This window comes from Zeus faber (assembly GCF_960531495.2).
Source record: "Zeus faber genome assembly, chromosome: 18".
In the NCBI taxonomy this organism is placed as follows: Eukaryota; Metazoa; Chordata; class Actinopteri; order Zeiformes; family Zeidae; genus Zeus; species Zeus faber.
This window is the reverse complement of record NC_137210.1, coordinates 30,851,796-30,877,791: the sequence shown is the minus strand read 5'-3', so window position 1 is coordinate 30,877,791 and position 25,996 is coordinate 30,851,796. Positions and strand designations below refer to the sequence as shown.

The 25,996-nt window shown below is 49.2% G+C and overlaps 1 protein-coding gene across 1 annotated transcript; it reads right to left on the bottom strand.

The window, feature by feature from the left end:
* Nucleotides 1–286: 286 nt before the first annotated feature.
* Nucleotides 287–25,487, bottom strand: tbc1d8 (TBC1 domain family member 8). Its single transcript, XM_080019275.1, has 20 exons — nucleotides 24,852–25,487; nucleotides 11,681–11,791; nucleotides 11,115–11,233; nucleotides 10,792–11,020; nucleotides 10,339–10,579; nucleotides 8,790–8,997; nucleotides 8,090–8,284; nucleotides 7,790–7,942; nucleotides 7,584–7,719; nucleotides 7,159–7,373; nucleotides 6,900–7,017; nucleotides 6,018–6,303; nucleotides 5,770–5,896; nucleotides 5,550–5,645; nucleotides 5,389–5,457; nucleotides 5,021–5,267; nucleotides 4,450–4,515; nucleotides 3,956–4,039; nucleotides 3,764–3,852; nucleotides 287–784 (listed from the first exon to the last, which is right to left on the bottom strand). The coding sequence occupies exons 1-20, from the start codon at nucleotides 24,973–24,975 to the stop codon at nucleotides 368–370; spliced, it is 3,330 nt and encodes a 1,109-aa protein (XP_079875401.1). The 5' UTR covers nucleotides 24,976–25,487; the 3' UTR covers nucleotides 287–367.
* Nucleotides 25,488–25,996: the final 509 nt, after the last annotated feature.

Here is a 25,996-nt window from a genome sequence, read left to right as displayed (position 1 = left end):
AACTGAAGCTGAAACAGGAAGTTGAATTCAGTGAGTTTCCCCATTTCTCTTGAAGAAATTAAAATGAAGAAGAACTGAAGGTTTTTGGTCGTTAAACTGCAGAAAGCATCGCCCTGGCTGAGAACCACAACCTGGTCCAAACAGGACCAGGACCAGTGCTTCACCAACCGGTGAATACTCTGTTACATTCCAGCAATTTGACACGATTCCTTTGAACTTTACGTCAGAAGCAGCAAAATGCAGGTTTCAAAGATTTGGAACGGACCGGACCTCTGGAAAGAGGAGAGCGACTGGTCCAAACTGGATCCTTTCTCCACCCGGAGTCTCTGACAGCCCAGCTCCTCTTCCTTCCAGCCACAATCTTGGATCAGCTGTTCCCGTGCAGTGCCAGCAGGGCGGCACGCTGCTCGTACTGCTTCTCCTTGGCCTCGGCCACCCTCGCCGCCAGGTCCAGCGGCTTCTCCAGGAAGCTGACCAGCGCCGGCTCCGTCAGCAGCGAGGCCAGAATCTGAGCCAGACTCACCCTCCAGCCAGGGTCCGGAACTCCCCCTTTTGCTGCTTCCTGATGGGGCTCCGCCTCTTCCCGTAAGGTACTGGCCTCTTCCTGTCGGGGTTCCGCCTCTTCCTGCCCGGCGACCTCGCAGTGGCCCTGCCCCCGGTTGCCCGCCTCTCCAATCTGTAGCAGCAGGCTGGTTACCGTGCCGATGGCATGGAACAGCTCGCTCTCCTCCGAGTCGCCATGAAACAAGCTGTAGAGCGTCTTGACGAACTGGATGAACTGTCTCTGCGGGGGGGTGGGTTACAGGTCACATGATCTGGGTGGTTCTACATGTGGGTCTTTCCAGAGGGTCCAGGGTATCCCCAAAATGATCACTAGTTAAATTTTACTGTTATGTCATCTAAATGAGATATTGTCTAGTAATGACTGGTTGGATCCTATTATCACTAACGAGAGCAGAGACACCAACCAGAGCAGAGACACCAACTAGAGAAGAGACACCAACTAGAGAAGAGACACCAACTAGAGCAGAGAGACTAACTAGAGCAGAGACACCAACTAGAGCAGAGAGACTAACTAAAGCAGAGACACCAACTAGGGCAGCTAGAGCAGAGACTAACTAGAGCAGAGACACTAACTAGAGCAGAGACACCAACTAGAGCAGAGAGACTAACTAGAGCAGAGAGACTAACTAGAGCAGAGACACCAACTAGAGCAGAGAGACTAACTAGAGCAGAGAGACTAACTAGAGCAGAGAGACTAACTAAAGCAGAGACACCAACTAGGGCAGCTAGAGCAGAGACTAACTAGAGCAGAGACACTAACTAGAGCAGAGACACCAACTAGAGCAGAGAGACTAACTAGAGCAGAGAGACTAACTAGAGCAGAGAGACTAACAAGAGCAGAGACACCAACTAGAGCAGAGACACCAACTAGAGCAGAGAGACTAACTAGAGCAGAGACACCAACTAGGGCAGCTAGAGCAGAGACTAACTAGAGCAGAGACACCAACTACAGCAGAGAGACTAACTAGAGCAGAGAGACTAACTAGAGCAGAGACACCAACTAGAGCAGAGACACCAACTAGAGCAGAGACACTAACTAGAGCAGAGACACCAGCTAGAGCAGAGACACCAACTAGAGCAGAGAGACTAACTAGAGCAGAGACACCAACTAGAGCAGAGATCCTAACTAGAGCAGAGACACCAACTAGAGCAGAGACACTAACTAGAGCAGAGACACTAACTAGAGCAGAGACACCAACTAGAGCACAGACACCAACTAGAGCAGAGACACCAACAAGAGCAGAGAGACTAACTAGAGCAGAGACAGTAACTAGAGCAGAGACAGTAACTAGAACAGAGACTAACTAGAGCAGAGACACCAACTACAGCAGAGAGACTAACTAGAGCAGAGAGACTAACTAGAGCAGAGACACCAACTACAGCAGAGACACCAACTAGAGCAGAGACTAGCTAGAGCAGAGACACCAACTAGAGCAGAGACACCAACTAGAGCAGAGAGACTAACTAGAGCAGAGACACTAACTAGAGTAGAGAGACCAACTAGAGCAGAGGGACTAACTAGAGCAGAGAGACTCACAAGAGCAGAGAGACTAACAAGAGCAGAGAGCAACTAGAGCAGAGACACCAACTAGAGCAGAGACCCTAACTAGAGCAGAGACACCAACTAGAGCAGAGAGACTAACTAGAGCAGAGACTAACTAGAGCAGAGAGACTAACTAGAGCAGAGACACCAACTAGAGCAGAGAGACTAACTAGAGCAGAGACACCAACTAGAGCAGAGAGACTAACTAGAGCAGAGACACCAACTAGAGAAGAGAGACTAACTAGAGCAGAGACACCAACTAGGGCAGCTAGAGCAGAGACTAACTAGAGCAGAGACACCAACTACAGCAGAGAGACTAACTAGAGCAGAGAGACTAACTAGAGCAGAGACACCAACTAGAGCAGAGACTAGCTAGAGCAGAGACACCAACTAGAGCAGAGACACCAACTAGAGCAGAGGGACTAACTAGAGCAGAGACACTAACTAGAGTAGAGAGACTAACTAGAGCAGAGACACTAACTAGAGCAGAGAGACTAACTAGAGCAGAGAGACTAACAAGAGCAGAGAGTAACTAGAGCAGAGACACCAACTAGAGCAGAGACACTAACTAGAGCAGAGACACCAACTAGAGCAGAGAGACTAACTAGAGCAGAGACTAACTAGAGCAGAGAGACTAACTAGAGCAGAGACACCAACTAGGGCAGCTAGAGCAGAGACTAACTAGAGCAGAGACACCAACTAGAGCAGAGACACCTAGAGCAGAGAGACCAACTAGAGCAGAGAGACTAAGAAGAGCAAAGACACCAACTAGAGCAGGGACACCAACTAGAGCAGAGACACCAACTAGAGCAGAGACACTAACTAGAGCAGAGACACCAACTAGGGCAGCTAGAGCAGAGACTAACTAGAGCAGAGACACCAACTAGAGCAGAGACACCTAGAGCAGAGAGACCAACTAGAGCAGAGAGACTAAGAAGAGCAAAGACACCAACTAGAGCAGGGACACCAACTAGAGCAGAGACACCAACTAGAGCAGAGACACTAACTAGAGCAGAGACACCAACTAGAGCAGAGACACTAACTAGAGCAGAGACACCAACTAGAGCAGAGACACCAACTAGAGCAGAGAGACTAACTAGAGCAGAGACATTAACTATAGCAGAGACAGTAACTAGAGCAGAGACAGTAACTAGAGCAGAGACACCAACTAGAGCAGAGACACCAACTAGAGCAGAGAGACTAACTAGAGCAGAGACACTAACTAGAGCAGAGACACCAACTAGAGCAGAGACACCAACTAGAGCAGAGAGACTAACTAGAGCAGAGACACCAACTAGAGCAGAGACAGTAACTAGAGCAGAGACCCCAACCAGAGCAGAGACACCAACTAGAGCAGAGATCCTAACTAGAGCAGAGACACCAACTAGAGCAGAGACACTAACTAGAGCAGAGACACCAACTAGAGCAGAGACACTAACTAGAGCAGAGACACCAACAAGAGCAGAGAGACTAACTAGAGCAGAGACAGTAACTAGAGCAGAGACAGTAACTAGAGCAGAGACAGTAACTAGAGCAGAGACACCAACTAGAGCAGAGACAGTAACTAGAGCAGAGACAGTAACTCTCAGCCTGGCTCAGGGACCTGGTGGAAGGGGCAGGCTGTGCAGCACATGGAGTCTCCTCCTGGTGTCGTACCTGGCTCATCAGTGGCAGAGGCTTCTCCACCTCCTTCTCCACCTCCTTAAGCATCTGCTGCAGCTGCTGCTCGTAGTCCGTGCCCTCGCCTGGAGCACCTGCACAGGGTTATTACACAATGTGTTGGATATTCATAACAACTACTACAACATGATGATGTTATGTGTTGGAACATAGAGAAACAGGAAATACGTTGGAGGGATGCGTCCACCTGGAGAGGACGGCTGGTGGACAGCAGAGCACTCTTCATCACGTCCTCCTCATCCTCAGTGAGAGCTGGACACACACATTTACTTAGAGATTAAATGTCTCAAAGTAGTGGTGCTGTGCGGTGAGCGGTGAGGTGAGGTGAGGTGAGGTGCGCTGCGCTGCGGTGCGGTGAGGTGCGCTGCAGTGCAGTGAGGTGGGGTGAAGTGCGGTGAGATGCGGTGAGGTGGGCTGCGGTGCGGTGAGGTGCGGTGAGGTGAGGTGAGGTGAGGTGCGCTGCGGTGCGGTGCGGTGAGGTGCGGTGAGGTGCGCTGCAGTGCAGTGAGGTGGGGTGAAGTGCGGTGAGGTGCGGTGAGGTGGGCTGCGGTGCGGTGAGGTGCGGTGAGGTGCAGTGAGGTGTGGTGAGGTGCGGTGAGGTGAGGTGCGGTGAGGTGCAATGAGATGCGATGTGATGTGATGATGTCAGCAGGTCCTCCTACCCGGGGGGAGGTGCAGGGAGTACAGGAGCCGGAGCTTCTGGTTCAGATCTTCACAGTACAGAGTGTCTGATGGACAGAAGAGACAGATGACCTAGATGTTCACTCCAAGTCAACAGCACAGGAAGTGACCAACTTCACATGACTCGCTATCCACCAGTGCGGTTCGGCACCAATTACAGCGTCCATTTTTCTTTGTCTCGTGCAGGAAACACTGAGTTAAAGATGATTTTTCTAATTAAAGGTTTGACTAAAAACTCCTTTTACCAGAAAGAAAGTTTGTGTACAGACCTGAGTTTGATTCTGTGTCTGATGCTGAAGAGATAAACAGATAAACAGGAATAAAGCTACTCAGTTTCTACGCCTAGTGATCAATACTGCTAGTAATCAATACTCCTAGTGATCAATACTCCATCAGTGTCATCAGGAGCAGTAGTACTATTACTACTACTGAGAGTAATCATAGTCAAGGTACTAGAGTTACAACAACAGCATTATTGTTATACAAGTAGTAGTTGTAGTATTATTATTATATAATTACTAGCAGTAGTAGTACTACTAGTAGTGTCCTCACCCAGCCAGCATGCAAACTCCCTGAAGCTGACCAGTCTGTCCTGGTCCTGGTCCAGCAGGGTGAAGCTCTGCTGTGCCAGGGCATCGCTGCAGCGGGGTCCACCCTGCCAGGGGGCCAGCAGGCCATACAGGCTCTGGAACTGGACCCGGTCCACCCGGTACTGGTCCACGTAGGGACGTCCCGGGTCGTGGTGCCGCAGGGCCAGCGCCGAGCCGTCCCCCCAGTACAGACTGATGAAGTGCTCTGTCTGGACAGGTAGGACAGGCTAGGAGCTAGGAGACAGGCTAGGAGCTAGGAGACAGGCAAGGAGCTAGGAGACAGGCAAGGAGCTAGGAGACAGGCTAGGAGCTAGGAGACCGTGAGCATACCTTGAAGAGGTTGTAGACATTGGAAAGTTGTTCTGGAGGGATGGAAACCTCCGGGGTCACGACCCTCAACTGGGGGGGCGGAGACAAGGATAAAATATTTCAAATTACGGATAAGAGAGACGGACAGACAGACAGAGGGACAGACAGACAGGAGGTCTCACTGTGTTCTCCTTGCTCGTGTCCTCGTGGCTCTGTAGAACTTGGATTCTGTGGCGACACCTCAGTCTCTCCAGCTGTCTCACTGTCAGCTCAAACCTCTGGACGGACAGACAGACAGACAGACAGATAGACAGAGAGACAGACAGACAGACAGACCTCCTTAAAACCAGTCCTAAGTTCCATGATGGGTGTCAGCATGTGTGCATGTGTGCCTGGGGTTACCTCGTGGGAGTGTGTGATGAGTTGAGTAATGTCCGTGTTCCCTGTGGAGCTGTTGCCATCGCGGTCCTCCTGCAAAGCATGCTGGGAAGGAGGGGGATCCCCTTCACTGCTCACCTGCTCCAGGAAGCTACACACACACACACACACACACACACACACACACACACACACACACACACACACACACACACACTCAGAACAAGGCAGTGTATGTGACACATAGCAGACGACCTCAGGTGACCTCTGACCTTGTGAGGACCATCAGTGCCTGGCCGTCATCTGTGCTGGTGCAGAGCTGCGTGGTGTTGGCCTGGAGCACGGCGAGGCCCAGCTGGAAGACAGTCTGGACGCCGTGCAGGAAGAAGCAGTCCAGGACCAGGACGGCGCTGGGGAACGGCAGCGCGCTGAGGAACAGGGTCAGGAACCAGGACAAGGACACAGAGGACAACGGGGACAGGTCCACAAAGTGCTCCGCCAACTCCGGAAGACGCTCCCGGATCAGCTCTTCAAACACAGATTGGTCCACCTGGGCTCCTGCAGGAATCCGGGGTCAGGGAGGGACCAAGGGACAGGGAGGGACCAGGGGACAGGGAGGGACCATGGGACAGGAAGGGACCAAAGGACAGGGAGGGACCAGGGCTCAGGGAGGGTACAGAGGTCAAGGAGGGACCAGGGGTTGGGGAGGGACCAGGGGTCGGGGAGGGACCAAGGGACAGGGAGGGACCGAGGGACAGGGAGGGGCCAGGGGTCAGGGAGAGACCAAGGGACAGGGAGGAACCAAGGGACAGGGAGGGACCAAGGGACAGGGAGGGACCAAGGGACAGGGAGGGGCCAGGGGTCAGGGAGAGACCAAGGGACAGGGAGGAACCAAGGGACAGGGAGGAACCAAGGGACAGGGAGGGACCAAGGGACAGGGAGGGACCAGGGGTCAGGGAGAGAGCAGGGGTCAGGGAGAGACCAGGGGTCATAGAGCGACCAAGGGACAGGGAGGGACCAGGGGTCAGGGAGAGACCAGGGGTCAGAAGAACAGCAAAAGCTTAATGTCGACCTTGATGTGACATGGGCCAGTTGCCCATATTTCTATATGCACTACTTAGCTGCTATACCTAGTTTGACCCCTGACCTCTCACCTATGACTCTGCGGTTGAAGTAGTTTGGCAGCATCCGCTCGCACACGGCCACCAGCAACCAGAAGGCCTCCTCCTCCCTAGAGTAGAGCAGCAGCACCGAGGCCACAATGTTCATGGACTAAAGAGAGAGGTCAGAGGTCAGGGTGTTCATGGACTAGACAGAGGGGCCAGAGGTCAGGGTGTTCATGGACTAGAGAGAGAGGTCAGATGTCAGGGTGTTCATGGACTAAAGGGAGAGGTCAGAGGTCAGGGTGTTAACCTGGCAGTATCCTATCTTTGGGTTGCGGTGGGCGTAGGCGGTGAGGACCCTCCTGAGCGCTGCGATGCCCTTGGGGTTCTGGAAGGCCGGGTGGTCCGGCAGCGAGCGGTGCAGGTCCCGCTCGATCTCCTCGGTGGCCAGGCTGCTGAGGCCCATGGACCTCTGCACCAGAGCAGGGTAGTAGCCCGGGTGCGAGGCCAGGTCCGAGCAGGCGTCTGGAGACAACAACACCAAGTCACTTCTTCATCTGCTAATGCTTACGCAAGCACCACCACGGAAGACACACACGCACAGTGAGCGGTGAAGGGGAGCCCCCTCCTTCCCAGCATGCTTTGCAGGAGGATGGCGACAGCTCCACAGGGAATAAGACAGCACACACACACACACACACACACACACACACACACACACACACACACACACACCAGAGAAGCTCATCCACAGCTCTCCTCGCAGCGACTCGGGGATCCCCATGGCAACCAGCTTGTGGGTCTCCTCCGTGCGGAACATGTGAACTCCTCGTCCAAACTCGGAGAAATGCTTCTCCCACAGCTCCACCTTCTGTAACACACAGAACAAAACGTCTACACACATCCAGACAGACGCTGCTGCATTGGGTGGGGGTCTGCACCTTGCTGCTGTGGCCGTGGTCTCCAGGGAGGGTGTGGTTGAAAGCGATCATCAGGGCCTCTGTGTTGACGGTGTTGCGGAGAACCTGCTCCTCCACCTCCTCGCCATCCGAGCAGGTGTCGTAGTAGAAGGTGTAGTAGGGCGTTGTCAAGCTCTGCGGGAACACCAACCAGCACAGTACTGTCACATACCGAGGAACCAGGACAGGATCTGCTCCACCTACCAGGCCCTCACGGAGCTCTGGTTCTCCCGCTCCACCTACCAGGCCCCCACCAAGCTCTGGTTCTCCTGCTCCACCTACTTGGGCCCTCTTGCTGGGCTTGCTGCATAGTACGGAGCTCTTCCACTGCAGGTCCCTCAGTTTGGAGTTGAGGCTGTGAACCAGGAGGTCCCGCTCCTGCAGCTCGATGAGCTGGAAGGCTTTCTTACTGCGCACGCTCACGATCACAGGGTTCGGGAGGAGGTTGGTGCTCTCCGCCTTCTCTATGGACAATACCTGGCAGGGCCACAAGGGGGTGTCACCATGTGGAGAGCCATGTTTCCATTTGGCCACAGGTCAAGGTCTGGCCACAGGGGATTTAAAAACATGTTTTCAACTCATAATACCATCTATATATATATATATATATATATATATATATATATATATATATATATATATATATATATATAGATGGTGGTGTTGGACCCTCCTTAGGGTCTGCTCTTAAACTGCCTGGTGCCATCTTCATGTTATATATATATATATATATATATATATATACATACTGTAAATTCTATTAAAAATACTATACTGTAAATGCTATTAAAATCATTATTATAAATACAATAATAAAAATGACTATACTGTAAATACTATTATAATTATAACTATACGGTTAATACTATTATAAACATTACTATACTGCAAATACTATTATAAACATTACTATACTGTGTCTATAAATGCTAGCGTCCCTCCTGTCTTACTGTCTGTCTAACTGCCTGCTTCTCAGGGGTACCTGTGCCAGGGGGACCAGCAGGAGGCAGCGTCCCTCCTCCCGGCTGCAGAATCCCAGGTAGTGCTGTGTGGCGTACAGGGTTCCCGCCGTGTGGCAGCGGGCGTGGGGTGTCCAGATGGAGCACGGCGCCACCTGATGGAGCTGCTCGGTGCGGGGCAGGCGGAACAGGGCCAAGACGTAGTCCCTGAGGGCCTGGTCTTCCAGGACCCTGCGGAGGGGGGTGGGGGGAGATCCTGATCTATGATCGTCACATCTTTTTGGGAAAGAACATGATCCACACACAATAAGAAACACAACATCCCCTTCATCTCTCTGAATGATGTCCCATCATATTACCTGCAACTGATCATTTTCTTTCATATGAATTATATTTAAAAACAACATTATTTTGGGCTTTGCAACGGCTGTTGCCTAGCAACCGCCCGACAGGTGTCAGTGCGTTGGCATGCGATGGGTTGAGGACGAAGGGACCTGTCACCATGAGTCACCCTGGCCTCTTTCAGGTCCTCAGATCACACCCCCACTTCACAGGTTCCATCATTAGAGTGACCGTCACCTCTACACCACCCACACCAGGGCGGACCAGTTAGGGATCCATCCCCTGCAGTGCTGAGTGGAACCTGCTTGGTTTCCTTTAGGTGTGGACGCTCTCAGAGCATCTGGAGAACAGGAAGTGGACCAAACACGCTCTGCGTTAAGGGCTAGCCGGCGGCCATTTGATTTCAAGTGGGCTGACGCGCCATCTTCTTGAGAAAGACCCACAGCTGGACCAGTTAAACCCACAGCGTGACCAGTTAGAACCACAGTTAGACCAGTTAAACTCACAGTTTGACCAGTTAGAACCACAGCTGGTCCCGTTAAACCTACAGCTTGACCAGTTAGAACCACAGCTGGACCCGTTAAACCCACAGCTTGACCAGTTAGAACCACAGCTGGACCAGTTAGAATCACACCTGGACCAGTTAGAATCACAGCTGGACCAGTAAGAACCACAGCTGGACCAGTAAGAACCACAGCTGGACCAGTTAGAACCACAGCTGGACCAGTTAGAACCACAGCTGGACCAGTTAGAACCACAGCTGGACCAGTAAGAACCACAGATGGACTAGTAAGAACCACAGATGGACCAGTAAGAACCACAGATGGACCAGTTAGAACCATAGCTGGACCAGTAAGGACCACAGCTGGACCAGTAAGAACCACAGCTGGACCAGATGTTTGGTCCACTTCATACTCGCCAGACGCTCTGGGAGCATCCACTCCTGAAGGAACCGAACCAGGTTGCACTTTAACCACTGAACTCTGTGACCTTACAGACAGGAAGTGGCAGTCAGAGGACAGGAAGTGCACGAGCAAGAAACCAGGACCAATCGTCCTGTGGTCACTGTGTTGGAATACAGATTATCATTATAAATATCAGGTATGAGATGGTAACTAGGACCCCCGGGTCCTGGTCCAGCTCAAGAACCCCACCCTCCCTCCTCCTCACCTCCTGGTTATGCCCCCAGGTCTCTGCAGGTCCGGGCCTAGCTCCAGAACCCCTCCTCACCTCTTGGTTATGCCCCCAGGTCTCTGCAGGTCCGGGTCCAGCTCCAAGCCCTCACTGTCCAGCAGGCGTCTCAGGGCGATGTCGGCCAGCTGGCCCATCAGGCTGAAGACCTCGTCCAGGTTCAGGAACATGGAGAAGTCCCTCTGCCGCCGTCGGGTGCTGACCCGGATCACCTCGCTCATCAGGCCCGCCGAGATCCGGTCCAGCCGGGTCACCTCGGCCCACGGGACCATCAGCTTCACTGCAGGATGGAGAAGGGGGGTTAGAGAACAAGGACCAAGAGGAGTCAGTAACTAGTCACACAGAGGTTTGAAACTGTTCAAGGTCTTTGAAGGCCTATTACTTGACAAGCCAAAAACAGATGGCGAGCGAAGGCTACTGACAGCTACCGAGGACTACCAAAGGCTAGCGATGGCTACTGATGGCTACCGAAGGACTGGTTCAGAGGCCCACCTTCCTTGCCCAACAGGAAGGAGTAGAAGGCGAGGTGGTTGGTGCTGAGGAACAGGACTCCCTGGCGCGGGACGCGGCCTTTCCAGCAGCAGCAGGAGAAGTGGCCCACCAGCTTCTCCTGCGCAGGGAGGCCGAAATGCAGCTGGAACCTCAGCACCGCCTCCAGGAACTTCTCTGGCTCCGCCTCCTGGGCCGCCTGCCGGCCCCGGGACTCCTCTGCTATGAGGGCCTGGGGGTAAAGTGCAAAGTAGAATCATTCCATCTTCCTCTGTTGCCCCCCCACCCCCCCACCCCACCCCCACCCCGCCCGCCCCCCCCCTCACCTTGACCTTCCCCCTCACAAAGCCGGCCAGGTCCTCCTTATTGTCGAACACTGACAGTGAGTGCAGCAGGTTGAGGTTGAGCCAGTCCCAGTGCCGCTTCACCTCCTCCACAGTGGCCCCTGCAGGACCAGAGCAGGACTACAAGAGTCTCTTCTGATCTATTGATTGTGCTGATATTTCTTTGGTTTTTTTTTGCAAATGTTCATCCATAGAGACAGTTTACTGAGCACCGCTTGCTACGCTGATTTAGCTGATTCACTGCAGCTGTGGCGGACCACGCCAGCAACAATGCAAGCAGGATAGAAGAGCACATACATTGAAAAGCCGTTTCTTATAAAGTGCCAGATAAATATCATCTGAAGTAGCAAATATAAGATTTTGATAACAAAATAATCGACAGGATTACCACTTTAATCACGATGAAATTCACATTCTATGATGTTTTCAAAATGTCATCCTCCTGCATCTTTGCTTTTTGAGATATTTAGTCATTTATCAATGTGTGGGAACAGACGTGATAATGTGATAAGTGATAGGCACTGTTGGACAGAAGATGGCTGCCTCACCGCTGGCGATGACCCAGCTGATCTGGGATCCAGGGACCTGCAGCAGGATGCGGAACGGCGTGACCCGTGCGTTGGAGTCCAGCACCGTGTCGAGCGCCCCCACCAGGAGACCTGCGGAACAACAGCTCTTAAAAAGGACGAACCGCAACTAAATAACATTTACATTTACATTTACATTTACATTTAGTCATTTATCAGACGCTTTTATCCAAAGCGACTTACAAGGGAGAATAACATTCAGCTACATTGCGACAGAGAATAAACAATCACCTTCGCAATGAATGAAGACTAATACAGGTTCCAGGGCAAGTGGAATGTAGAAAGCTCTGGAGGCCAAGCTGTCAGTACAGAACTCATCACATGACAGATGTGGAAACACATTCAGCCACAGGTTTGATGATCTGAGAGGACTATATCATCACATTAATATTCTATATATTCTACATGTTGGAAGCTCTCACAGCCACATGGAAGTCATCGCACCAAAGCAATCATCTTCAACACAAGACTCATTAACACCTTCAATGAAGTGAACAGTATAATTTTATAACTTTGTCTTAAAGAATACTGTTTATTTCCATGTCTGTATAGAGTCATGGAAGTTGCATCACCAAGATTACAGAATAAAAAATGTATCACAGTATTGGTATTTTCAGAAGTTAATTTGTCCATCAGTTTTGCTTTCCTCCCGTCACACTCCATTCAAAATCTGGTAAAAAAAAAACAATCGTATTTATTAACGATAATTTGATGTTTACTGGGGTGTGTCACGCATAACCTCTCACAGAGAAAACAGAGAAACAGAGAAAGCAGTCTTTAAATACATTTGTTGTGATATTTATGAAATGAATAATGGTATTTACTACCTAATCATTAGATAATGAATTTAACCCAGAGTACATTTTTTGTTTGGAGGCCATTTTAGGATGAATGTCCACCAAGGTGGGAAAACATGTTTTCTGGGATGTTGGTTAGGGCTAACCCTAACCCTTGATATGGACTGCAGGCAACTGTACCTTCCCTTTAAGTCTGATGTAAATCCACCCGGGTGGGTGTTACATGGTGTAACCCATTACGTGGTGTTGCATGATTGCATGACTTGCCCACCGCCCCCACACTCGTTTTCTTTTTTTTTTTGAGAAATAAAACCCATTTAGTTAATTTTCGCCTATCAGCGCAGACGTTCATCAAATAAAAACATTGAATTTGTAAAACACTAAGCGTGTTATCAATACTGAGTCAGAAACGATGAAAGTGAAAGTGTGCGCTGGGTGCACGTGCACATTTCACTGATCAGAAGAGAGGAAGACGGCTGTGTAAGACCTTGGATCAGGTCCAGATTGGGACCTGTCTCACTTTCCATGTGTCATTTGTGGCCCGCGATCTCTGTCCGCTGCCCGTCCCCGTTCCTCTCATTAACACATTGAGGAAAAAAAAGCAGCACTGTGCATAACAGCGCATAACGGCCCGTTGTAAAATGTCATGAGTTTATTAACTGGTGGGATAAATTCCCCACCATGGCACCCATCCATCCATCCACTCATCCACCCGCCCTTCCTTCCACATTTCCACAATCTATCCACCCATCCATCCACCCCATCTTCCATCTACCATCTATCCACCCACCCATCCACACGTCTGTCCATCCACCCAATCAACAATCCATCCATCCATCCATCTCAACAGACTGCTACAACATTTACATTTACATTTAGTCATTTAGCAGACACTTTTATCCAAATCGACTTACAAGGGAGAATAACATTCAAGCTACATTGCGACAGAGACATTAGTGTAACAATAAATACTGCAAGGTAGTGCTAAGTAATTGTAGGTTAGGAGAGGAGGTACTCACTGAAGAGCTGGGTCTTCAAGTGCTTCTTAAAGACAGAGAGGGAGGTCCCTGCTCTGGTCATTTTTGGCAGCTCGTTCCACCAATGTGGAACTACAAATGAGAATAGCCTGGATTGCCGTGGCTGTATGGCCGGCAGAGCCAGGCGGCGCTCATTTGACGAGCGCAGCACCCGGGGGGCAACATGTGCTCTTACAAGAGCATTTAAGTAGGTGGGAGCATTCCCAGCAATCACTCTGTAGGCCAGCATCAGAGACTTGAACTTGATGCGGGCGGCTACAGGTAACCAGTGAAGCTCGATGAGCAGCGGAGTGACATGTGCCCTCTTTGGCTCGTTGAACACCAGTCGCGCCGCCGCATTCTGAATCATCTGTAGTGGCTTCAACGCACAGGCCGGCAAGCCTGTTAAGAGGCCGTTGCAGTAGTCGAGACGGGACATCACCAAGGTTTGTACCAGCAATCTGCTATAGAACCAGTTCCTCTCGAAGGAACAATCACATGATCCAGTAAATAGAAGAACAAAGTAGATTAAAAGCAGAAGTTCTGTACTGTACTATACTACATTAGTCGTGTATCTGTACAAGTACTTATTCATTTCCACAACCAAGACCTCAACAGTGAAACAGGCAGAGGGTGATGGCCGACTTTTAGGGGAGCATCACAACGGGTGGGAAGGCGGATGAATTCTGCAGCAGAAAAGGGCCTCCAGTCGTCTTGTACTCCATACAACTGGATCCTGACCCGGATCTGTCAAGGACCGTGCAGTGGCTGTCCATGCACCAGTCTCCCCACGCTAAACAAAGTCATGCACAGGCGCCCTCCATGAAGAGAATGCACCTAACATCCCAGATTAAGTCCTATGGCCACTAGCAAGTGGCGACGAGGACAGGATTGTGAGATCTGGAAGACCCTAGTCATGTAATATCACAACAGAAACTACAACAACAGCAACAGAAATAGCAGCAGCAGCCACAAAACAACAGCAGCAGCAACATCAACTCCAGCAGCAGCAACAAAAAACAACAGCAAAAAATACAACAGCAACGCAAATGCAAAGAAGTCACCGGAACCAGAAGTGGTAGCTCTCACCGGAACCGGAGAAGTCACTCAGGTTAGAGACGGTTAAGTTGAGGTATAAGGTTAGAGGTGTTTTAGTTAGAGTATAGGGTTAGAGATGTTTAATTTTAGCCATAAGGTAAGCGAGGGTTACGTTTAGGTATAAGGTTAGCAGCAGCCACAGCACCAGCACCAGTAACAAAGACAGACAGACAGACAGACAGACAGACAGACGTCAGTCAGTCATAGACTGTAATGAACAACAAAGTTTTTAAGCTGCTTTTAAAAGTATTCAGTGTGGGGGCCTCTCTGGCGATTGTGGCGCCGCCCCCTGCGGTCGCCTGCGCCGGCGCTCCGGTTGACTTTTGCACATTTTAGTATTTTTTTCCGTTTTTATCATAATGTACGCCAAAAAAGCATCGGCAGTTACCTCATACGACCGCGATGCACTCATGGATAGAAAATTTTCCCTAAACGAACAACTTTGGGACTTTTTATCCGTCGAAGCAGAGTGGCCAGCGGAAATCCTACGCGGGAACACCTCTCACACAACAACAACAAAAATGGAGCCGCTGTTCCACGAGCGGGCCCACGGAGGAAGCAACGAGGAAAACGAGGTGGCATTCGGGTCAGAATGAGTACACGACCTTACTGTCCACCGCTGCCAAGCATCCTTCTTGCCAACGTCCAGTCCCTGGAAAACAAGATGGATGAACTTCGAGCGAGGATTAAATTCCAACGAGACACGAGGAACTGTTGCGTCCTCTGTCTGACAGAAACATGGTTGAACCTACTAGTGCCGGATGAAGCCATCCGTCCAGCTGAGTCCTTCTCCGTGTTCCGTGGCGACAGAACGGGGGAGTCGGGGAAATCCAAAGGTGGAGGCGTCTCTAATGGTAAATAGCTGCTGGTGTAACCCCGAAAACACCAAGTTCCTCTCCCACTCCTGCTCGCCGAACCTGGAACAGCTGACCATCTCATGCCGTGTAATCACCGCCGGGAATTTAGCATGGTCATCATCACAGCCGTTTATATCCCACCACAAGCGGACACCGAGACAGCTAGGTCGGTCCCTGTTATGATGTGTTGTGCGGATTTCAGAACAGACATCCCGACGCGGCTGTGGTGGTGACTGAGGACTTTAACAGGGCCAACCTTAAAAAAAGTTCTGCCTAATTTCCACCAACACATCACGTGTGCCACCAGGGGAGATAGAACTTTGGACCATTGTTACACACCGTACAAGAACGGATACAAGACCGTCTCGCTCCCTGCTTTCGGGAAATCTGACCACGCCACGATCTCGCTGGTTCCCGTTTACAGGCCTCTGATCGCGCGAGCTGGTGGTGACGAGGGAAGTGAAGCGGTGGACGGACCATTCAGAGGCTGCGCTTCAGGACGCTCTGACTGACGTAGACTGGGACATGTTCCAATCAATTTCAAGTGACGTCAGCGAGTTTATAGAGGTGGCAGTGAGTTTTGTAGCTACGCTAGCAGATAATATCATTCCCACGGTGAAAGTTTGGATATTTCCAAACCAGAAACCGTGGGTTGATAAATCCATCTGCTGCGCTCTGAATGACCGCACGACCGCTTACAACGACGGTCTTGTATCCGGAAATATGGACAATTACAAAGCAGCGTCGTACAATCTGCGGAGGGCGGTGAGGGACGCTATACGGGTGTACAGAGAGACCGTGGAGCTACAGATGGAGCAGGGGGACACAAGACGCTTGTGGCAGGGGCTGCGGATGATCACAAACTACAAGAGCAGCCCCTCCCCAGCCACGAGTGTGGACGCCTCCCTAGCCAACGAACTGAACTCCTTTTATGCGCGGTTCGAGTCTGGCAACAGCACCGCTAGCTCGCCGGCTAATTGGAGTTACACCGCTGGGGATGAGCGCGCACTCTCTGTGTCCGTGCACGAGGTCAGGAGGGCTCTGATGCGGGTGAACACCAGGAAAGCTGCGGGCCCAGATGGCATATCTGGGCGAGTACTGAAGACCTGTGCTAACCAGCTAGCCCCGGTGTTCACAACAATATTCAACATCTCCCTGGCTGAATCAGTGGTCCCGTCCTGCTTCAAGAGGTCCACCGTCGTTCCTGTCCTGAAGATCGCCTCTCCTGCCTGCCTGAATGACTACCGTCCGGCGGCCCTCACCTCGGTGGTAATGAAGTGTTTCGAGAGGTTGATTAAGGACTACATCTGCGCCTCCCTCCCCCGCACCTTGGACCCGTTGCAGTTCGCGTACCAGCAGAACAGATCCACGGATGACACGGTTTCCCAGGTACTGCACACCACACTCACACACCTGGATGGCCAGAAGGGGGCCTATGTGAGAATGCTGTTCATCGATTACAGTTCAGCCTTCAACACCATAGTCCCCACCAGACTGGCTGTCAAGCTGAAGGAGCTCGGACTGAATGCTTCGCTGTGCGCCTGGACCCTGGACTTCCTCACAGCCCGCCCCCCGGTGGTCAGGGTGGGGAAGCACATGTCAAGCTCCCTCACCCTGAATACAGGATCCCCCCAGGGCTGCGTCCTCAGCCCCCTACTGTGCTCCCTGTACACACATGACTGTGTGGCCAGGTCCAGCTCCAACACCATCATCAAGTTTGCTGACGACACCGTTGTCGTGGGCCTGATCACCGACTGCGACGAGAAGGCCTACCGCGAGGAGGTGGCTGACCTGTCACTCTGGTGCCAGGACAACAGCCTCCACCTGAACGTCAGCAAAACTAAGGAGCTGATTGTGGACTTTAGGCGTGGATCACAATCGAGGACGCACGTGCCCTTGGTGATTAACGGGATTTCTGTTGACAGGGTGAGCAGCTTCAAATACCTGGGAGTCCACATCACAGAGGACTTAACATTGATTTTACAAACAGACACTCTGGTGAGGAAGGCGAGGCAGCGTCTCTACCACCTCAGGCGGCTGAGCAAATTCCGGGTCTCGGTGAGGATCCTCAAGTCCTTCTACTCTGGAGCAGTGGAGAGCATCCTGACAGGCAACATCACTGCCTGGTTTGGGAGCTGTACTGCCCAGGACAGGCGGGCCCTGCAAAGGGTGGTGCGTTCAGCTGAACGTACCACTGGAACTACCCTCCTCCCCTTGCAGGAGTTATACACCAGGAGGTGTAGTAGCAGAGCCCGCAGGATCATGAAGGATCCTCATCACCCCAACAACGGTCTGTTCCAGCTGCTGCAGTCAGGCAAGCGCCTCCACAGTCACACAGTGAGAACAGAGAGACTGAGACAGAGTTTTTTCCTGCAAGCCATTAGAACTGTCAATGCTGACCTCTCCAGGGGTCCTCACTGAGCCATACACATAGGCTCCACTACCTACTGTACTATATGTAGCATACTGTGTCACTGTTCAGGGTTGTTCGTGATGCCGTATTGCTGCGCCGTACTGTTGTATTGTTGTACTGTGCTGTATTATTCATAACACTACTACCCCCCCACTGCCTATTCCATATACATAAGCATATTCCTTCTATCTATTCCATTTTATCTCATTTTATTTTATTTTTATTGTATTTTATTTCATTTTATTTTATTCTATATATTTTTACTTCATTCTTTAAGTATTCGACTTACTGTATTACGTTTTAGGAGTCAGTTAGTTGGTCTATTAGAAATACGTTTTTCCTAGGACATATTGTGTGTTATCACAGGGAGCGTTGCATTACATTTCACTGCATATATTACATTACATTTAGTCATTTAGCAGACGCTTTTATCCAAAGCGACTTACAATTGTTCAAACACCGACGGACGCAGCCATCAGGAGCAATTAGGGGTTACGTGTCTTGCTCAAGGACACTACAGCATGCTAGCAGGAGGAGCCTGGGATCGAACCAGCAACCTTTGGATCACTAGACCACCAGCTCTACCTCCTGAGCTACCATGTATGAAAATGTATGAAATGTATGTATATATATATGTATGAAAGTATGTATATGTATGTGACGAATAAACCTCTTGAATCTTGAATCTCTTGAATCTCAGGTCCCTCGGTAGGGTGTTCCATTTACTTGTGGCATAGATCCAGAAAGCAGCTTCTCCTGCTTTAGAGTTGGTATGAGGGATAGTTAAAAGACCACTGCCTGTGGACCTGAGAGTTCTTACTGGTTTGTGTATAATTAGCATTTATTTTATATACTGAGGTGCAAGGCCATCTATAGCTTTACATACAAGCAGTAGAATCTTAAAATCAATTCTAGTTTTGATGGGGAGCCAATGTAGAGATGTAAGAACAGGTGTGATATGTTCAAACTTTTTATGTTCCAGTGATAACGTGTGCAGCCGCATTTTGAATTAACTGTAGTCGCTGCACAGCTGATTTCGGAAGGCTGGTGAATAGGCCATTACAGTAGTCCAATCTTCTCCTTATGAATGCATGGATACATTTTTCAGAGTCTGCTTTTGACAGGAAGCCTCTTAATTTTGAAATGTTTTTAGATGGTAGAAGGCTGATTTTGTGATTTGATTGATATGGCTCTTAAAATTTAGATCGCTGTCTATGATTACACCCAGATTTTTGGCTTCATTCTTGCTCTCTAGGGACAGAGAACTAAGATGAGCTGCAATTTTCTGTCTTTGAGCCTTTGCACCAAAGATGAGTATTTCTGTTTTGTCTTTGTTCAGTTGTAAAAAGCTCTTTGACATCCATGCATTTATATCATTAATACACTCAGTGAGGGGGTGTATGGGGAGTAGGTCATCAGGAGATAGGGATATGTATAGTTGTGAATCATCTGCATAATTATGGTCATTTATTTTGTGTTTCTTTACAATATGTGCCAGTGGAAGCATATAGAGGTTAAACAGTCATGCCTCAGAATCGAACCTTGGGGCACTCCACATACAATATCCACTTTGTTTGACACAAACTCTCCAATTGACACAAAGAACTGCCTGTCCTGTCGGTAGGTTTTGAACCAATTTAGAACCGGGCTAAATAGGCCAACCCATTTTTGTAATCTCGCTGATAAAATGGGATGGCCAACAGTGTCGAAGGCAGCACTGAGATCCAGGAGCAGAAGAACAGATCGTTATTTTGCATCAGTGGTTATGTGTAGATCGTTCAGAACTTTAATAAGTGATGTTTCTGTGCTATGGTGAGGTTGAAAGCCAGATTGATAGGTTTCTAAAAGGCTGTTTGAGGTTAGATAGTTGTTAAGCTGAAGGAAAACTGTTTAAGTATTTTGCTGAGGAACAGCAGGTTGGAAATGGGCCTGTAGTTGGCAATAACTGTTGCATGGAGATTGCGCTTCTTCAGGAGTGGTTTAATGACAGCTCTTTTAATGCTGCAGGGAATATAGCTGATTGAAGAGAGCCATGTATAATGTCTAATACCTCATGTGCCAGGCAAACTGTTTTAAAAATGTGGTAGGGAGGGGGTCCAGGCAGCAGGTGGAGGACCTAAGCTGACCAACAATATCGTCCAGTCCTTTTATGTCTAAGGGGACGAAATGAGACATGGCAGCAGTCATATTACTGGGGAACTGAAGGAAGGTTCATTTCTGGATGTTGAGGCACTAATATTCTGCCTGGTAACACTCTCTTAAGCCGCCTAATAACTGCTCCATTTCTCCAGGGGGCTTTTTGTTTTTCTATGTTTTTAGTTTTAACAGGTGCAATCTTATCAATGATATTTTGATTTTGGAGTTAAAGTTGTTCACAGGATCCTCAGTTGATGATGCCTTAAACAGCGGTAACTAATTAACAAGACTCTTAAAGGTTTCAATGGTATTATTGTTAATGATACTTTTTTTAATTGTTCAGGTACCCCTCTGTTGTACAGGAAGAGCAGACAAGTCAAAGAAAATGCAACAGTGATCTGAAATAGCAACATCCATGATATAGGGTACAGCGATATTTAGTCCTCTTGATATGACTAAGTCCAGAGTTTGCCCCTTATTGTGGGTGGGTCCAGAAACGTGCTGAGTCAGGTCAAACGCCTCCAATAGGCTCATGAAGTGTTGAGCATCTGGGTCTGTTTGATTGTCAACATGAATATTAAAATCCCCTGAAATAATTACACAACATAATCAGTGGAGACCTTGGACAGTAGCTCAGAGAATTAATCAAGAAAGCCACATTTAGATTTTGGTGGCCGATAGACAGCGATGATTAAAATGGGGGCACTTCAGTTGATAATAGCAAGGTGTTCAAAAGACGTGAATTCTCAGAGGAGGATTTCCTTGCAGGTGTAGATATCAGAGAAGACAGCAGCTACTCCACCGCCTCTCTGGTCAGCTCTAGTGGTTTGGATGAACTTGAAATTAGGAGGCGCTGACTCAATGAGTGCGGCTGAGCCATTTCTATCCACCCAGGTCTCAGTTAATAGAGCGTAATCCAGGTTATGAGTACTTATAAGCTCATTAACTAAAAATGACTTGTTAGTTAGTGACCTTACGTTTAATAGAGACATTTTATTGTTCTGGGTGCGTGGCTTTGCGTGGTACTGAGAGTTTGAGTCCGAACCAGGAGTAAATTGTTTAGATTCCTGTATGTTATAGGGAAGTTACGTAATTTCGGTCTATGGTTTATAAGTACAGGAATTTGTAGAGCAGAGTGACAGTCATTATTGTCAGAGTGGATCGGACTCACCAAACATCAGCAGCGAACAGAAGATTTCAGCGTGAGTTTCATGTTTAAGGCAAGGAGATGTGATCTGTGAAAGTTTGGATGAACTCCATCATGTCTGAGGATGTTTGGACGGTTCAAGAAGGTGCCAAAGTTGTCCACAAACAGTACGTTGAGGGAGCAGCAGTATCCCTTGAGCCATGTGTGTAGCTGAAGGACAAGCGTGAATTTTACGTCTCTGAAGCTGGGACACGGCAGCGGGCCGGAGATGATGAACCGGCGGTCCGACTGTAGAAGACTGTCAATAAGCTTCGTAAAGTCTTCTTTAAGTGTCTCCAATTTTTTGTTCCTGAGATCGTTGGTTCAGACGTGGATAAGAACAGTGGAGGCAAACGGGTTTTGATCCAGCAGCTGGGGGATTCTGGAGTCTATATCCGGACGCAGGCACCCAGGTAGCAGATGGTTTTAGCCGCAGGCAGGGTGATGTGTCGAACCATGGAGGAGCCGACAATGAGCATGGATGGAGGTCGGGCAGCAGAGGAGTTCCAGGGGACAGGAGCAGTTGAGCCAGGAGAGCACCGCCTTCCCGGAGGCGGCGCAGGCAGGCGGTCCAAGTCAGTGGCTGCGGGGCGTCCCCGACGGGCGGAGATCGCGCTGCGGGAGCCGAGGCGGCGCTCTGCAGTGTTAAATACAGCTGGGCCCTCGATGGCACTGTGGACTGTGAGACCCTCCCCCCCCCAAAGGAGGGAATTCCCGCATATCTATGGCATCGACCGTGGGCTCCAGGGCTGGAATCTGTTCTCCAGCTGATTCCAAGTGGTAGCTCCACTCTGCCCACCCCACCTGGGGAAGGGGCTAGAAAAGGTTCCCAAAAAATAGCCTGCCTTAAACCTCCCGACTGGATTACAGCATCCAGAGGGATCAGAACAAAAATATGAATTTTGGAGGCTGGAATGTGCGTATACTGATGGATGGTGCAACCAGTGACAGACCAAAGAAAGGAACCGCGATCATCGCTAGAGAACTGAGGAGATGCCAGATTGACCTAGCTGCCTTCTCTGAACGGGCAGACGAGAGCAACTGAAGGAGACGGGCTGCTGATGAGCCCAGGATCCATGGTGTTGGATTTGTCATCAGGAACCAGCTCAGTCACCTCTCCTAACTTCCTGTGGGAAACAGTTTGCGTCTCATCACCATCCATCTGGTGCTTGCCAACAACCAGATGTCAAGAATCCCCAGGGAGGAAAGAGATTATTCTCCTAGGAGACTTCAATGGCAAGGTCAGCCGGGACCAACACCTCTGGAAGGGCACTACAGGAAAGGAAGGCATCTGGAACATCAACTACAATGGAGTTCTGCTTCTCAGCAAATGTGCTCAGAACGACCTCACCATCATTAACACTCTTTTTCGCCAAAAAAACAAACGTAAGGCTTCTCTGAACAGATCATCATCCTAATTCACTCCTTAATGTCCATCACACTCAAGAGAAAGAGGAGGGTTCAAAAGCAGCAGATCCGACCAAGACTAAACCTTAAAAGCCTGGATGGCTCTCTTGGAGAAAGCCTCCAACAGGAATATCCCGATGACATCGAAGAGCACTGAAGACCTCAAAAAGCCACCATCTTCAATACCTGTATATTCACCCTTGGGTCCATGTCCAGAAAACACCAGGACTGGTTTGATGAAAACAATACAGAGATGGAATAACTCATCTACAAGATAAGGAAAACCTTTCATGCCTGGCAAAATGATGTAACCTGCAAGGCCAAAACAGTGGCTCACTCCAGAGTCAAGGCAGATGTCCAGAACCGGGTAAGAGAGCTTAGGACCAGGCTGAATATGGAAACTACAGGGGCATCTCGCTCCTGTCAACAAGAGGCAAGGTCCTTGCTTGTGTCCTCGCAAACCGACTGCTACCACTGTCTGAAGAAGTACTCCCAGAATCACAGTGTGGCTTCCGGCCATCCAGAGGTACAGTGGACATGATATTCACAGCACACCAATAACAGGAGAAAATGCAGTGAACAAAGGTAGCCTTTTTACATGGCTTTCAAAGACTTGACAAAGGCCTCTGACAAGGTAGACCACCAGGCTCTTTGGAGCATACTATCTAGATATGCCTTCCATGATAAGTACATCAGAATATTGTAGCTCCTACATGATGGCATGTCAGCCACAGTGATCAGGAACAGCGGCTCTGAGTCTGAGCCCTTCCCTGTGGAAAAGGGGGTCAAACAGGTATGCATCATCCCACCCACACTGTTTGCCATCTTCATTGCTGCCGTACGCCACCTCATTGGCGAAGGGCTGGCTCTTCAACCTTAATAGGCTCAAGGCCATGAGTGAAGTCAGCAACACCACCATAATGGAGCTTCAGTACACGGACGACCACAACAACGCCATGGCAGCTTACTCTGCTGAACCCCCCAGGGAATCCTGAATGCCTTTGCCAAGGCATACAGAACCTTGGGCCCTGAGTCTTAAACGTCATTAATCAGGTCTTACATCAACCTCCACCCAATCAGCTATCTACCCAGCCCACCATAAAAGTGGACAACACCACTCTTGAAAACATTGACCACTTCCCCTTCCAAGGCAGCCGCCTTTCCTCAAAAGCTGACATCAACTCTAGGGTAAACCCTCTTCAGAGTTGTGCCAGTGGAGCCTACGCCAAACTCAGGAAAAGAGTCTTTGAAGGCAGAGCCCTAAAAGCCCAAACAAAACTACAGAGCTGTGGTCTTCCTAACTGTGCTGTACGGAGCCGAGTCATGGACCACCTACAGAAGGCACCCGGGAACCCGACCAACAAAGATTCTCCCAGCTGAGTCTGAGGATCAGCTGGGAGGACAGATGCACCAACTTCGGCATTCTGGAGGAACCAACATGACCAGGATCACCACCACAATAATGCAGCACCAACTCCGATGGACAGGCCATGTCATCCACAAGTCCAACAGACCTCTCTCTAAACAGATTCTGTACTCCCAGCAGAAGGAAGATCAGCAAACCCCCAGCGGGCAAAGGAAACGTTTTAAAGGACAATATCAAGTCCAGTCTGAAGAAATTCCACATCACATCAAGCAACTTGGAGCACATTGCACTGGACAGGCGCTCCTGGAAGAAATCCGTGCAGGAAGCAGCTGCACATCATGAAATGGAACTCTGCCGTGCCAGAGACAAAGCGACAGCACCGCAAAGAGGAGCAAGAAAACAGCTCAACCACCTACGACCACCACCACTCTGCCCTGCCCACACTACACTAAAAGATGTGGACGGCCTCTACAGCCAAGAGCCACAAGTAGACGACCCGAACACAGAGGACGGTCATACTCGCCTCAAGTGACCACCGATGATGACTTATTCACTTCTTCAGTCAAGTAGAAACGTTGTATTTTTACTGCAGTAAAAGCTCAGAGTACTTCTCAGTGTGTAGGGTGGTGTACCTGCGATCCTCCCGGTCTCCCCATGTACTCTCCTGTGTCGTGTAGGGTGGTGTTATGGTGTATTGGGTGGTGTAGGGTGGTGTGACGGTGTGTTGGGGGGAGGAGTAGGTTGGTGTTATGCCGTATAGGGTGGTGTTAGTGTATTGGGTGGTGTAGGATAATGTTACATGTGTTGCAGTGTGTTGGGTATTGTATTGTGTATTGGGTGGTGCAGGGTGGTGTACCTGAGATCCTGCCGGTCTCCCCATGTCCTCTTCTTCGCTGTAGCAGGAAAAACGTGTTGCTCTGCTCCGTCACCCAGAGCTTTAGAGCGTTTTTCAGGCCCACCTCCTCTGGATTCAGCCACATGGTTCAGCCAGGGAGCACCGGGCACTTCACCCCTCTGTCCCTATTTATCTATCTGTCTATCTGTCTATCTATCTATCTATCTATCTATCTATCTATCTATCTATCTGTCTATCTATCTATCTATCTGTCTATCTATCTGTCTGTCTGTCTGTCCCTCTATCTATCTGTCTGTCTGTCTGTCCCTCTATCTATCTATCTATCTATCTATCTATCTGTCTATCTATCTGTCTGTCTGTCTGTCCCTCTATCTATCTGTCTGTCTGTCTGTCTGTCCCTCTATCTATCTATCTATCTATCTATCTATCTATCTATCTATCTATCTATCTATCTGTCGGTCTATCTATCTGCCCCTCTATCTATCTATCTATCTATCTATCTATCTATCTATCTGTCTGTCTATCTTTCTATCTATCTATCTATCTATCTGTCTGTCTATCTATCTTTCTATCTATCTATCTATCTATCTGTCTGTCTATCTTTCTATCTATCTCTCTATCTGCCCTCTATCTATCAACCTGTGTATCTATCTATTCCTTGGAGTTAACGCCACACTCGGAGCTCGGCTCTTCGCGTCATGTTTGCTTTTACTTCCGCATTCCAGCCTGTCAACGTCACTTCCGGGGCGCAGCCAGCCCTGTTTTCATTGGCTGGTCAGGATTTAATTTAACATGAATCTTGTCTTTGGTCTGAGATGTCATCAGCGCAACCCGGGGCCTATAATAATAATAATAATAATAATAATAATAACAATAATAATAATAACAATAATAATAATAATAATAATAATAACAATAATAATAATAATAATAATAATAATAATAATAACAATAATAATAATAACAATAATAACAAAACATTTATGACCACCCTATTATTATTATTATCATTATTATTATTATTATTATTATTATTTTACATTTATGTATCTACTGGAAGTCTGATTATACCCCCTGTATCTCTTTTATTCCAGGTATGTGTATTTATTGTGTTTATTCTATGTATTCCATATAAAGTCCACCTG